At 35.8% G+C, this 15911-nt stretch overlaps 1 protein-coding gene across 1 annotated transcript in view; it reads right to left on the reverse strand.

Moving 5' to 3' along the window:
* Positions 1-15911, reverse strand: part of LOC137023966 (thyrotropin-releasing hormone-degrading ectoenzyme-like) — a 161844-nt gene that overhangs the window by 93997 nt on the left and 51936 nt on the right. The window contains exon 4 of the mRNA XM_067391097.1: positions 964-1118. Coding sequence (XP_067247198.1) covers positions 964-1118 — 155 coding nt within the window. The remainder of the gene's footprint in view (positions 1-963; positions 1119-15911) is intronic.

The following is a 15911-nucleotide window of genomic DNA, read 5'->3' on the forward strand; positions in this document are numbered from 1 at the left end:
CTTCTTTTTCTTCTCTATTAGAATTCCAGCAGTGTAGACACTGCTAAGTGTATTACTGCCCTCCACAGGTCAAAGTTTGAACTAAATTGTCATGTACAATATGCTAGTGCAAGAATATAACAATTAGTTCAAACTTATCAAACAGTAATACACTTAGCAGTGTCTACACTGCCATAATTCAAATAGAGAAGAAGAAGAAGAAGAGAGCTAGTTCAAGATGAGCATTTATGGTTAAAAATCTGGGATCGTGTAGAACGCTTTGAAGCTGCAATGAAACTGTAATTTTGACCTTCAACAATTTGGGCTCAATTGAAGTCCATTATATGGAGAAAAATCCTGGAATGTTTTCATCAAAAACCTTTATTTCTTTTCGACTGAAGAAAGAAAGACATGAACATCTTGGATGACATGGGGGTGAGTAAATTATAAGGACATTTTCATTTGAAAGTGAACTAATCCTTTAAGGATTAAAATACAATTTTCAAAACATGTTTTAAATGTTTATCCGTGCACATCATCATCATCATCATTATTATTATTTACAATTTATGTGCCCTCATAATCTTTAATCAAAATAACTCCCCCCTCCCTATCTTGCAGTGACATCTCTTCTCTGATAACTGGCACAAACCACATCCATCCAATCAATTCACAATGGGGAAAAAAAAAATCAAGTCCCACCCTACGTTTTCTTGTTCAAGAAGTCGAACTTCACAATAGGTAACTTCCATTTCATGCTGACTTTAACAGTCATGAAATAAACAACACAACATGTCAGAAAAGTCACAAATCAGGTGATATGATTGGACTAAATTAGTCCATTTTGATTTATTATTAACACACCTGACATTAACACATTTATTATTAACATATCTGCTATATTCATTGTTGCAGGATGAAGTTTGACTGTGACCGCAGTGAAACCACACAGCAGATCATATGCTCCCATAAATGTGTTTTTACCTGATGGCAGATCTCGTGGACCACCACCATGGTGAGCTCCATCTGATAGGAGAAGGAGGAGACGTCAGGATCCAACAAGATCTTCTGTTCCACAAACACACTCAGGCCCCAGTTCTCCATGGCTGCATACGGATGCTTCGGCACTGCCAGGAGATCTGCACACAGTGAGGAGGATTCAAGCTCAGGAATGATTGTAATACATAAAATGAACAAGTAAGTGTTTGAAATAAAGCAAGTTAACTAAAACTGCTGTAAAAGTACACTGCAAAGCATTCTACAGAACTGTAAATAATGACACCTTTCAAACTTATTATATACAGTATAAATGGATCATAACAAATCCAGTAACAGTTCATTTGTTATTAAGGGTCAGATTTAACAGCTTATGCCAGTGCAAACCCTCTTTTGGCATTAAAAAATGATTGCCAGGATTTATAAAAGACACGCAGTGAAAAATTACCACTGAAAATGCATAGACATGGTTATTTTTGCGGATGACCGTATTGCATATGCATTTATAGGAGTTTCCCTTTCAGATTTTAAAGTTCATGGGAGGAGAGTATTTAAATGAATCAGCCAAGGTGATTTACTAAGGTTTGAGCTAGTCAGTTTACTGGTATTTGCACCATTATTTATTGCCCAAACTTAAAGGATTAGTTCACTTTCAAATTAAAATTTCCTGATAATTTACTCACCCCCATGTCATCCAAGATGTCCATGTCCTTCTCTCTTCAGTTGAAAAGAAATTAAGGTTTTTGATATAACATTCCAGGACTTCAATGGCCTCCAAACGATTGTAGGTCAAAATTACAGTTTCATTGCAGCTTCAAAGCGTTCTACACGATCCCAGACGAGGAATGAGGGTCTTATCTAGAGAAACCATCACTCATTTTCTAAAAAAAATTACAATTTTATATGTTTTAACCATTAATGCTCATCTTGAACTAGCTCTCTTCTTCTTCTTCTTTATTAGTATTCCAGCAGTGTAGACACTGCTAAGTGTATTACTGCCCTCCACAGGTCAAAGTTTGAAATAATAGTTATATACTTGCACTAGCATATTGTATATGACAATTTAGTTCAAACTTTGACCTGTGGAGGGCAGTAATACACTTAGCAGTGTCTACCCTGCCATAATTCAAATAGAGAAGAAGAAGAGAGCTAGTTCAAGATGAGCATTTGTGGTTAAAAATTATATAAATTTTAATTTTTTCAAGAAAATGACAGAAATTTTCGCTAGATAAGACCCAGGTAACACTTTAGAATAACTCACGCTATGAAGCATTAGTTAAGCATTAGTAAATAGTTAATTTATCATTTATAAAACATTAATAGACATTAGTAAGCCATTTATAAATACAGCTATAAATGCTTTGTTCTTGATTTATAAGCATATCTATAAAGAGTTTAATAATTGTATTTTCATACTTTATTAATGATCAATTTATCATTTCTAAATTATGTATTACATTATTCACAAAGCAGTAATTTAGGAGTTGTCAGTGGTTCATAAGATCATTTAGGAAGTGTAAGTAAATGATTAATAAAATATTTAAATGTACATTTATGCATCTTATTATTTAGACATATAGCATTAGTTACTCAGTGTGTTAATAAATGCTTTATTAACATATTCCTAGTGTCAAAACTACCTCGGTACTAACTTTAAAACATTAGAGAACAGCAGTGCAGAAGATCACTGAACCTTTAAATCTCATTTATAAAAGCTTTACAAAGCATAAACAGTCCTCACTTTAGATGAGCTCACAAAAATAGTTAACTGACCACTTCTAAATGTTTTATAATTACCTGAATTAATCATGAATTGCAGTAGGAATATGTGTTAATAAAACACACTAAGTAACTATTACTATGTATCTAAATAATAAGATGTATAAATGAATGTTTAAATAGTTTATTAATCATTTACTTACACTTCCTAAATGAACTACTGACAACTCCTAAATAACTGGTTTGTAAATAATGTAATACTTAATTTAGAAATGATAAATTGATTATTAATAAAGTATGAAAATACAATTATTAAACACATTATATATATGCTTATAAATCAAGAATAAAGCAATTATAGCTGTATTTATAAACTACTTACTAATGTCTATTAATGCTTTATAAGTGATGAAATAACTATTAACTAATGCTTAACTAATGCTTCATAGTGTGCAGTTATTATAAAGTGTTACCAAGACCCTTATTCCTCGTCTGGGATCATGTAGAGCCCTTTGAAGCTGCATTTAAACTACAATTTGGACCTCCAACACATACCCCAGTGAAGTCCTCAAAAACATTAATTTCTTTTCAACTGAAAAAAGTGTAAAACTCTTGAAGTTCAAAAAGCTTATGCTACGTCCTACGCCTTACATATTCAACTTATGGAAAAAGTGTACGGAAGGCGGTCTGGTGGAAGCTAGATATTTTACTTCACAAATATGTGTTAAATGGATTGTTTTTTTACACAGACAAATCACTTCAGAAGGCCTTTATTAACCCCCCGGAGCCATGTGGAGTACACATTTATTGTCGTATAGAAAGTCATATACACCTTGGATGACTTGAGGGTGAGTAAAGCTTGGGGTAATTTTTATTTGAAAGTGAACTAGTCCTTTAAAGATATTCTTAAATTCAATAAAAAAAATAAATAAATAATAATTCAACACCACTGCATGTAAAGCATCTTACTCATTTGTTAATTATTTTCATTTAAAACAGACAAATGCTCTTCTGTTATAGCATCATAGAACAAGAGTTCTAATCCCAGATATCAAGTGTTGTGGATTAGCGCTTAATCAGAAGTATTTATCATCTAATTGCTATAATCAAAACCAGAAATAAGCTAAAACCAGACACGGCAAAGCAACAAGACATGCAGCTTTATAATTATATTTCTCCCCAAACATATTTAAAATAGCTCATTTACTCAAGTCAGTGTATCAGTGAAACAGCAGACAGTGAATCAGCTGTTTTAAACGCCTCCACCTCCATCAGCCCGTCTCAGGAACGATTCATATGCCAATGAGAAGAGAAGTGGTTAAACCTCTGGCGCTGTTAAATCCATGTCTTAGCCACAGAGAAAGAGGAACAGTCGAAAGCTGTAACATGATTATCCGCCGGACTGGTGTGTGTGTCTTATTTGCATGTTTCATGAATTTGTCTGAAAGCAGCTGCAGAGTTTTGGAGGGAAGCTGCAATTGTCATGGCAACTAATACATCTGTGGGGCTACAGCAGGAAAACAAAAAACAATTTAAAAGCAAACAGCTTTCAAATGCTTCCCTGATAACGACGAGTCCCTATTAGAACTGTACATTCACCACGATTAATGTTTTACCTTTACAGAGATGATGATGATGAAGATGGAGTGACAAGCTCATTCAAGAGGCAAAGAACAATGAAAACAGCAAAGCAAAGGTGAGAGACTTAAAGAGCTGCTCTATTAAATTAGTTTAGAAAGTAAATCAGAAGCAGACAGTGCAGGTTTAATTAGCCATTGTTAATGTGCCTCATGGATGAGAGACTTGATGCTCTTTTAATTGGGCTTTTATACAGACTCATACGGTAATTACACGAGTGATGGTCTTGAAGAGAGAGACAAAACTACCATGGTAATCAGAGATGTACTTCAACTCATCCACCTTCCGTCAGAACTTTCAAAGCGTGATCAATACCAGATCACCTCCTGCCAAAGTATCTTAACTTAACTTTTTGTAAATGAAATCAAGAGAGATTGATGTAAAGAGACAAACATGCTATTTACTACAACTGTAACCATGGGTGACATTGGGGGCTTTCAAAGATACTCCTTTGTCCGTAAGCACGGAAAACGCGTTCGGCGCATATACGCGCACCTTCTGTGGTCATAAAAATTCGTCTGGTCAGAGAGTCAAAGCTAGTTCACAGTTTCTTGCTTGTGCCGACTGAAAACACATAAGACATTGCAGTACTGAACATTGAACGGTCCATGCATGTGGATTTGGATAAAACAGTTAATCGCTTTGATGCCGTGCCTGAACGCTGACTATTCCTTTACAGTAGTGTATAGCGGACGGGCATGCATGACTATTAAATTATTCTTATCATAATCATGCTACTTTTATTATTAAAATTGCAAGAGTGAAACTTACTTTTTTTTTTGCTTCAATAAGTAAAAATAAAAATATTTCCGAACAAAGCAGTTGCACAACTCAGACATGCATTCTCCTAACTCACACACAAAGTAGTGCCATTCCTGAATGAATAATCATTTTTAACAAATCATTTGAATGAATGATTCAATGACTTGCTCATAATGGCAGTCACTTTATTCACTCCTGAATGAATCAGTGTTTTAAACAAATTGGTTGAGTGAATGTTTCAATGACTTAATCATTAAGGCAGTCACTTTATTCATTTCTTAACTCCCTGAGGTCTGAAAACGCGCTGGCGCGTTTTGCAGGATTTTTTTCTCATTTCAGCAAAACAGACTTAAAATACTCCGTCATTTCTTGTCATAGAGACATAAGTAATATATTAATTGAAACTATAGAATGTCTTCTTTTATTTGTATACACTCAGAGTAAAAACAAAATGTTGTGCTTTTTGTAAAATAAAGAAAACTAACATGATGCGTGATCTCTCGTCTCCCTCTGAACAAAGTCCAATCTGATAGTTCTCAGAAAATGAACTGTAACTTTTGTTTAAAGAAACGTTGAAATGTCAGGTTTTAAATCGTGCAAGTCAAATCGAAAACAAACATTCTCTGTGTTTATGTAATCTGTATGAAAAGAGAGCCATGTCAGAAGTTCGTAATTCAGCTCATTATCCGCCACGGCCACGCCCACGGAGGGAGCGCTATTCAGAGGCAAATTCAGAGGCAATACTTGTATTTATTGCCTTGATTTGGATGTTAAAGCCATGGTTAGCGATCTCTAGAAGACATGCCGTTAGTTCCTGGTTCCTTTTCTTCTTTATATGAATTTGTGGCCTAAAGGTGTACAGAGCGCCCTCCGGCTGCAAGTATGAATTGAAAACACAGTATCCATCACCAGTGATGACAATAAATATTGAATAAATATTACTCCTCAGTATAGAAAATTGACATAAATATATACGAATCCATCAATATTTCTCCAAATGTGCATGCTTTTAAGCTAAAAGCCTGTATGAAATGCCATAGAGGTAACATAATTGTTCAGACACTTTGCATCACAGAAATACATTATATTTTAAAGAATATAATAGATTCCATTATATTTCACAGTATTGCTGTTTATGATGAGCTGAGACATTATTACAGAGGGTTTTTTTCACAGCCTACCTGACTGAAAGGCCTCATTAATATGCAAGTCATTTCAGGTCATTATTATGTGATTCTTTTGTCTTCTCAGGTGTAAATGACCCATTATTCATGATGATTCACGCCTCCTCGCATACTGTTTCTTGACAAAAAGTGTCTTACAAAAACTAAATCAATATATTGTTTTATATGAAGGAGTAGGCAGCATAATTTTTACAAAATTCTGAAGCAAAAACTCTAGTCTACAACCTCCAATACCCATAAGTCTTGTGAACACAGATTTAATATACTTTTTTGGCCTTATTTCAGTGACTTAAGTTTCTTGTTTTTTCAATAACCACACATAAACATTATTCCTTCAAAAATACAAACATGTACATACATGTTCTTTACATATTATGGTAGCCTAGTTTGTGCTGAATACAGTGTAATGACACTTTTGTCATTTATATGTTTATGAACAACTGAAAAAAGCACAAATGTCAGGGCATGTCAAAACTTCTCCAAGCCCCAAATCAGCCTCAGACTTCAGAGGGTTAATTAATTAGTTTTAAACTAATTGTTTGAGTAAGTCACATTTATATTTACATTCAGCTACATTCATTTATATTTACATTCACATTTCAGCTGTGGCGGGAAAGACAGCCACTCCCACTAGCCACTTTGGCGGGATACATTTAATTTCAGCTTACAGCCAAATGATCGTCGAAGATTGTCGTATCACAAAATTACAATTCAGTTACAATTCTTTATCAAATAACTTGCTGTTAGTGAAGGCGGGATAGGCGAAATCACACTGAATGACACACAACAGAAGTGCTCTCTCACGTGCACTCTCTCTCCGTCGTGCGCAATCAGATCTCCTTGCCTGAATAGTCAAATACACGCAGACACAGATGTCAAAATGTCCATCGTCTGGAGTATCTCACGTGAATACAGTCAGTTAACGCTTAAGTGGACATAAACAGGTGGGTAATAACTGGATATGTGTCAGTATATTACGTCCATGCATTCAGCAGCCCCCAAATAAATACCTGTCTGTCATTAATGTTAATCAAACAACAAAAGATGGTAAATAAATGTATACAGTACATGTTAAATAAACCTACTGTATCTGAAAAAAGTTTTTTTAAACGTTACTATTGTTTTTGCAATTTGCTAATTTGCTTCTTTGTTCTTTTATATAGCCTAAAAAAAAAAAAACTTATAAAATGAAAAATAACTTATAAATCTGATATACAATGTAGTCTTGGTTTGGGTGGTCAATCTGCGTTTTAAAGTTTGAAAGGGTTTTAATTCTTCTAAATCAAGTAAAATGACTCAAAATCAAGTAATTTAAGCATGTCAATGTCAACTTTTATCATATAAAATGTAATTTCCCAACAGCAAAATTGTGGCCAGTGAAAATGCTGAGTGGCTAGTAACTTTGGAAAACCACTAGCCACAGTGGCTGGTAAGCAAAAACATTAATGTCAAGCCCTGTTTTCATTTATTTATTTGGCAAGTGCTTTTATTCAAAGTGACTTACAAATGAGGAATACAAATAATTCAGGCAAAAGTACATTTTAAATATAATACCATAATATTTCTACCTGATACCATCATTGTACACCGGTATCTTTTATTTATTAATCTTTTATTTTTTGGAAAGAGTTCCACTGCTGTACCTGTAAGTCATTGGAAGCAGGTGTATGACCTGTAGTTGATATAGTGTTGGTGTGCTGGATTGAACAGGTTCCATTTGGCAGAGTGTTGTAACATTACAGAAATCATGATGATGGTGATGCAAAGTTGGAGAAATTCCATCTCTCCCCGTCATTCACTGTGTTTCACATTTGCTATTAAAAGAAGCTGAGGAATCCTTGAGGGGAAGATGAAGGGACAAAACAGGGGGTGTAGACCGGGGCACAGCGAATGGCGGGAGACACAGAAACAAGAGCGTATGGAAAAACAGCAAGATCAAAATAAACAAACAGCTTGTGTTTTCAGAGAGCAGAACCTCCACTAGCTCCACTAAAGCAATTATTCATCACGTTTCTCACACCTCAGTCTGTTTCACACACAAACACACACAGCCTGAGGTCTAGTTCTGAACATTCAGGTTTATCTGAGAGTCTGTATTAATACCTGCACTGCTCTTTGAGGCTGTTTTAGGGCGAATGGTCCTGAGGCGACAGTGGAAGTATGGCAGAAGGAGGCGAGAGGAAATGAATGTGAGGTTTTGCTCACAGCAGGGTTCCGTCAGTCAGCGCACACCTGCTCTCATTCAGCAAAGACACGCGGTAACGTTCAGTTCAGTTCATAAAGAGCAGCATAATAGAAAACAATAAATGCAACTCTACATTTTGCATTTTCCTTCATTTCTCTGTTTAAATCACAGGAACATTTTTTGTGTGATACGGTATAAAATATGAAGATATTGTTATCCAGGCATAAATATTATGAAATCAAAGCTGAATATATTTCCATAAAGTAAAATGACTGGTGCCTGTCTGTCTGTCTATCTATTGGTTGTTAGGGTGTTGCTAGGTGGTCCCTAGGGAGTTTTTGGTGGTTGTTTACTGGTCCAACTCAAAAGAGCCCACCACCAAGTCTTTATGTGTTATATTCTAGTCTATATACATAGCTCAAAAAATTGAAAGAACACTTTTTAATCAGAGAATAGCATCAAGTCAGTTAAACTCCTGGGAAATTGATATGTTCAGTCTGCTTTGGTGTTAATGATATTAACAACAGGTGCATTAGATGGGCAACAATGAGACAATCCCCAAAACAGGAATGGTTTTACAGGTGGAGGCCACTGACATTTTTTCCCTGATCATCTTTTCTGACTGCTTTTCACTAGTTTTGCATTTGGCTAGGGTCAGTGTCACTACTGGTAGCATGAGGCGATACCTGGACCCTACAGAGGTTGCACAGGCAGTCCAACTCCTCCAGGATGGCACATCAATATGTGCCATTGCCAGAAGGTTTGCTGTGTCTCCTTACACAGTCTTAAGAGCATGGAGGAGATTCCAGGAGACAGGCAGTTATTCTAGGAGATCTGGACGGGGCCGTAGAAGGTCCTTAATCCATCAGCAGGACCGGTATCTGCTCCTTTGTGCAAGGAGGAACAGTATGAGCACTGCCAGAGCCCTACAAAATGACCTCCAGCAGGCCACTGGTGTGAATGTCTCTGACCAAACAATCAGAAACAGACTGGGTGGCCTGAGGGCCCGGCATCCTTAAGTGGCTAGACAATGGCACCCTGACCACCATTAGGTATCCTTGGACCCATTATCAGACCCTACGCTGGTGCAGTGGGTCCTGGGTTCCTCCTGGTTCACAACAATGCCTGGCCTCATGTGACGAGAGTATGCAGGCAGTTCCTGGAGGATGAAGGAATTGATACCACTGAATGATACCCCCACGCTCACCTGACCTAAATCCAATAGAACACCTCTGGGACATTATGTTTTGGTCCATCTGACGTCGCCAGGTTGCACCTTAGACTATCCAGGAGCTCAGTGATGCCCTGGTCCTGGGAGTAAATACCCCAGGACACCATTTTTCATCTCATTCGGAGCATGCCCCGACGTTTTGTACAAACTACTGAGTACCATTTTGAGTTGCCACAATGAAATTTCAGCAAAATGTACTAGCCTGGTGCATCATTTTTTTTACTTTGATTTCCGGGGTGTCTTTGAATTCACTCCTCTGTAGGTTGATCATTTTCATTTCCATCAAACGATGTTCCTAACACAGTACACTGATGTGTTTTCAAAGTGTTCCTTTAATTTTTTTGAGCAGTGTATATATGATTTGGTCCCCTACTAGTCTTCATCAAATGTAAGTAGTACGTTTAGAAACGTAACAGCACACAAATCCAGCATTGCTAATGCTGGGACCAGCATTAGATGCTGGTTTGCTGGTCAGTCACCATCGTGGGAAGTGGGAATGCTGGCGGACCAGCCTAGCTTTACTTAACCCTCTGGAGTCTGAGGCTGATTTGGGCCTGGAGAAGTTTTGACATGACCTTTTTTCAGTTGTTCATAAACATATTAATGGAAAAAGTGTCATTACACTGTATTCAGCACAAACTAGGCTACCATAATATGTGAGGAACATGTATGTACATGTTTGTGTTTTTGAAGGAATAACGTTTATGCGTGGTTATTGAAAAAACAAAAAACTTAAGTCACTGAAATAAGGCAGAAAAAAAAATATTATATATGTGTTCACAAGACTTCTGGGTATTGGAGATTGTAGACTAGAGTTTTTGCTTCAAAATTATGTAAAAATACTTGTTCATTTATAACAATATATTGATTTAGTTTTTGTAAGACACTTTTTGTCAAGAAACACAATTTGTGTGGAGGCGTGAATCATCGTGAATAATGGGTGATTCTCACCTGAGAAGACAAAAGAATCGCATAAAGAGCTCTAATGAGCTGCATAAATAATGAGCTCTTTCAGACAGGTAGGCTGTGAAAAAACCCTCTGTTGATCATGTCTCAGCTCATCATGGGGTAAATCAAACATACAGAAAAAACAGCAACACTGTGAAATATTATTAAAATTTAAAATAATGGTATTCTATTATATGCTTTAAAATATAATGTATTTATGTTATGCAAAGTGTCTGAATAATTATGTTACCTCTATGGCATTTCATACATAACTTTTAGGTTAAAAGCATGCACATTTGGAAAAATATTGATGGATTCTCATGTTTATGTCAATTTTCTATACAGAAGAGTAATATTTATTCAATATTTATTGTCATCACTGTGAGCACTAGATACTGTGTTTTCAATTCATACTTGCAGCCGGAGGGCGCTCTGTGCACATTTAGTCCACAAATTAATCTAAAGAAGAATAGGCCATGTAACAATCCAGGAACTAACAGGCTTCCAGAGATCGCTAACTATGGCTATTCAAAACACTTTTGAAGACAATAAATACACAATTGAGACGATGTATACATGTATTGCCTCAGAATTTGCGTCTGAATAGCGCTGGCTCCGTGGGCCATATAGATATTCTATATGTATAGATATCCATATAGATATTTTATAGTTTCAATTGATATATTACTTATATCTCTATGATAAAAAATTGAGTATTTTAAGTCTGTTTTGCTGCAATGTGAAAAAAATCCTGCAAAACGTGCCGGCGTGTTACCCGACTCCAGAGAGTTAACAGCATGACTAGCTAGACCAGCTATAACCTGCATAAACCAGCATGGAATTCATGCTTGTTACGTTGTATTTTTCAGCCAGGTAGAGTTTGTTTAGAACAATACATATGAGGCATTTTTGTTTCTTAACAGTTGAAGAGCAGAAATTACCACCATATTTGACACAGTCTGTTCACACAAAGCCTTGTTAACAAATATAGACTTGAATCTAGAGCACCGCTTTCCCAATAGTTGAAGACTTTTTTTACACATCACCTTATGTAATTATGACTCCATTAATAATTACATGTTTTTTTTGTTTTTTTTTTACAATTACAATTATTTGTCTCAGAGGAAACAGAGCTCTGAGAGGAGAAAACGCTGAATCCCAAACCACTGAAAAGACTAAATGAAGTTTATTCATTATTACTACACTTAATGACCATGAAGGCATCTGTGTTTGAAGCACTTGTCCATGAACATGAACAGCCCTAGTTCTTTTGATGCTAGTTCTATGTGTGAGGGCTGTTTATTAATATCAACCTGCTTATTCACCCTCAATGCGCTGAAAATACACTGTTAGAAATGTAAACACATGAACTTGTTTACTCTGTTTACCCTGATTTACTTAATATTAAACAGCTGCTGCAGTACAGACACGGTCAGTAAGGAATCATGATTATTCAAACTCTGAAATATAATGCTAATGCTAACTTCACTTCATGTTAGGTCAGATTCACTGCACTATATATCCATAAAGTCATTATATTGAAAACCTGTGTGTTATTAGAAAAATCTAAGACTCTGCCTTCAAAATCTGACTTTTGTTTAGGAATAGAAATTTTATAGCAACAGTCATGGCTGACAGGATAGCATCTCTCCTATTAAACCAGCTAAAAAGTTCTCAATATCCCCGAAACAGCAATAGAAAACATTCAATCCAGCATTAGCACGGTCAACGCTTTAGGCTGTAAACACTTCAGCTGTTAATGCTATAAGCTGTGTCTTGTTTCTTCTGTTTTATAACTCAGATAAGAGTTTAACTGGCCTGACTGCAGTGCTGGGCTCTTGTAGTTTGAGTCTGTTTAGCATGTTGAACTGATGTGATGTGATGAAGGTCTGTGGGGACGACTGACAGAGCAGCTGTTCACTTTCACACACTCTATCGTCATATACATCTAGTTTCACCTTCAACAGTGTTACAGGATTACAGTATTGACAGAACATTCATCAATGGATTAAACCAATTAGCAAATAGATGTACATGAAAGTGCACTAAACTGAGATAAATGAGTGTATAAAGTGTTTCAGTTGCTATTTGACATTTTGATGTTTCAATCTTGTAGTGCAATTCCCACAGATCTTTCCTTTGATTTTCCAGAACTTTCTGTGCCTGCATTTTTCAACATCCAGCTTTCAGTTGCTTGATCAGAATCTATTTCTGTTTAGTATTTTTTACTAAAATGAGACACTTGTTATATGTTCTCAACAAGATTTTGTCAGTCTTAACAAAAGAGAAGTTTACTGGTAAACTTCTTTTAAAATATAAATAAGAGAATATACTTTGTCTACTATTTGGGCATTAAACATAGATATAAAATTATATGTAAATATGCAAAAAGTATTTTAAATAGTACTTAAAGTAATAGTAATCAAAAGTACATAAATATACTTAACTTATACTGACAAGTTTATAGAAAAGTGTAAGTATACTATTTAAGTATACTTTAAGTGTAACAATATAAACTTTGAGTACAGAACTAATGTATATCTATATTTTTCTTTAGTATCACAACTATACCACAAGTGAACTAGTTTTATGCTTCTAACCATTTTTTTTTTAAGTTTATGACAGTACATTTTGAAGAATAATCTCATGTACTTCAAGTAATTTTTTTTTTTTTTTTTTTTTTTTTTTTTGTGAACTTAAAGGGATAGTTCACCCTAAAATTAAAAAAATAAGTCATCATTTACTTACTCTGGTCTTGTTCTAATGCTGTATGCCCTTCTTTCTTTTCTGGACCACAACAGCAGAATTAAAAAAAAAAGAAAAAAAAAAAGTCCGCTCACGCTCATCCATATAATGGCAGTGAATAGTGACCAGCATAAAGCTTTAAAAAAGACGCAAAAGTATCGCAGAATGTTTCAGTGCTACACGTGTTGAATTTTCTAAGTGCTCTGGGGGTATACAATAGGGTTTGGTAAAAAAACACATGTGTGAGACTCTATTAGTGCCGCAGTTCACTCCGTCTCGCTGACATGAAATACAATCCATGTTCTTTCTTCTCTGAGGTGAATATATCCATTGTGCGCGTCGCATCAAGAAGTTCTCCAATTATCTGTCTACTGTCATTCTGACTGTCATCTGACAACCAGAGTTTCGGTCTGGAGATATTCGACCCAGTGAAGAATAAGATTTCTAGACATTGAATTTAATGTTTTGCGTTTTTATTAATCTATATTTCTCACAACTTGGGTGCTTTTTCTAGGAAAGCCAGAGTGAATTGCGGGATATTTGAAATGTGGGATATACGACACATGGGATCATTCTGTGCATCTTTTTTAAAGCTTGATGCCGGTCGCTAATCAATGCTATTATATGGATGACCATGAGTGTGACTTTTTTTAAAATATCTCCTTTTGTGGTCTGAAAAAGAAAAACCTATACATGTAATATTAAAGGGTTAGTTCACCCAAAAATGAAAATTCTGTAATTTATTACTTACCCTCATGCGGTTCCACACCCTTAAGACCTTCATTAATCTTCAGAACACAAATTAAGATATTTTTGTTGAAATCCGATGGCTCCGTGAGGCCTCCATATGGAGCAATGGACACTTCCTCTTTCAAGATCCATAAAGGTACTAAAAATATATTTAAATTGGTTCATGTGAGTACAGTGGTTCAAAATTAATATTATAAAGCGACAATTTTTGGAGCACCAAAAAAAAAAAAACTAAATAATGTCATAAATAGTGATGGCCGATTTCAAAACACTGCTTCAGGAAGATTCGGAGCATAAATGAATCAGTGTGTCAAATCTGCTGTTCGGAGCACCAAAGTCACATGATTTCAGCCGTTGGCAGTTTGACACGCGATCTGAATCATGATTCGACAAACTGATTCATCTGTGCTCCGATGCTTCCTGAAGCAGTGTTTTGAAATCGGCCATCACAATATAAGTTGTTATTTTGTTTTTTTGGCGCTCCAAAAATATTCTTGTGGCTTTATAATATTAATATTGAACCACTGTACTCACATGAACTGATTTAAATATGTTTTTAGTACCTTTATGGATCTTGAGAGAGGAAGTGTCATCGCTCCCTATGGAGGCCTCACGGAGCTAACGGATTTCAACTAAAATATCTTAATTTGTGTTCTGAAGATTAACGAAAGTATTACGGGTGTGGAACGGCATGAGGGTAAGTAATAAATGACAGAATTTTCATTTTTGGGTGAACTAACCCTTTAATTAGTTTTCCAGTACTGTATGTGTGATGATTGGAAGATTGTTTTTTCATTACCTTTTTGTTTTATCTGTTAATGGATTTTTAATGAACTGTTAATGAAATGAGTCAGGAGGCCTTTTCCACTGAAAAGTGGACTTTCTGAGGCCTTTCAGAACAAACATGCAGTTTAATATGCAGCTATGGTCTGCTGTGGTTTTGTTGTGAACATATACTATAAATTACTATAAAGAATTGTGCTTTATTCGTCAGTGGTGCTGTTGTGATTCTGGTCTGCATTTAGAACAGGTTCAGAGAGTTTCATCAGTTGCTGATCAAAAAGACTTTCATGTCGAGGTGTTCCAGTGGTTTCGATTGAGGTAAATCATGAAGGCTTGATCTGAAATGTTTCCAGACCTTAAAGTCTCTCAGCTGGATGTTAATTTTCAGAATTATCTGCCCAATTTGCATTGATTTTCTGTAGATGTTTCTGCATGTGGAGACTCAGTTTGCAGTTTGCCTTAATTGCAGTTTTCAGTTCAGTACGAAGATGTTTGAGTGAATCATGCTGTTGAATAAATTGCAACAGACCTAAAATTACTGTTTTAATTTCAGATAAATGAAATGTGCTTTTCTCATATTGAATTCACACTGTGATTTCCTGATGAAATCTTGTTAAGGTTTAGGTGGGATTGTTGTGTTGATTTGGACGCAGTTTGTGCTTCCTATGCACCTGGGCTCCATATTACTCACATATTTCTTTTTTAAAATCTTGCAGTCTCAGTCATCTTTGTTCTTACTTCCTGCACCTGGTTCAAACAGCACTGAATTTTAACTCCCAATGCAGCATAGAGAAGTCAATACGCGGTCACGACTCCTAATTGTCAGTTTCAGTGTGTCTCTGAAGACTCCGTTTCTAGTCTTCAGAGACACATGCCAACAAAAATTATCTTTTAAAATGTCCTGAAACAGTGAACAGCAGAATGTCGACCCTCATTTACCACTGACTTTCATTAAGCTCAGGAGCATATGAAGCTGAATACGAGGAGAGAG

Source organism: Chanodichthys erythropterus, chromosome 8 (genome assembly GCF_024489055.1).
Source record: "Chanodichthys erythropterus isolate Z2021 chromosome 8, ASM2448905v1, whole genome shotgun sequence".
Lineage (NCBI taxonomy): Eukaryota > Metazoa > Chordata > Actinopteri > Cypriniformes > Xenocyprididae > Chanodichthys > Chanodichthys erythropterus.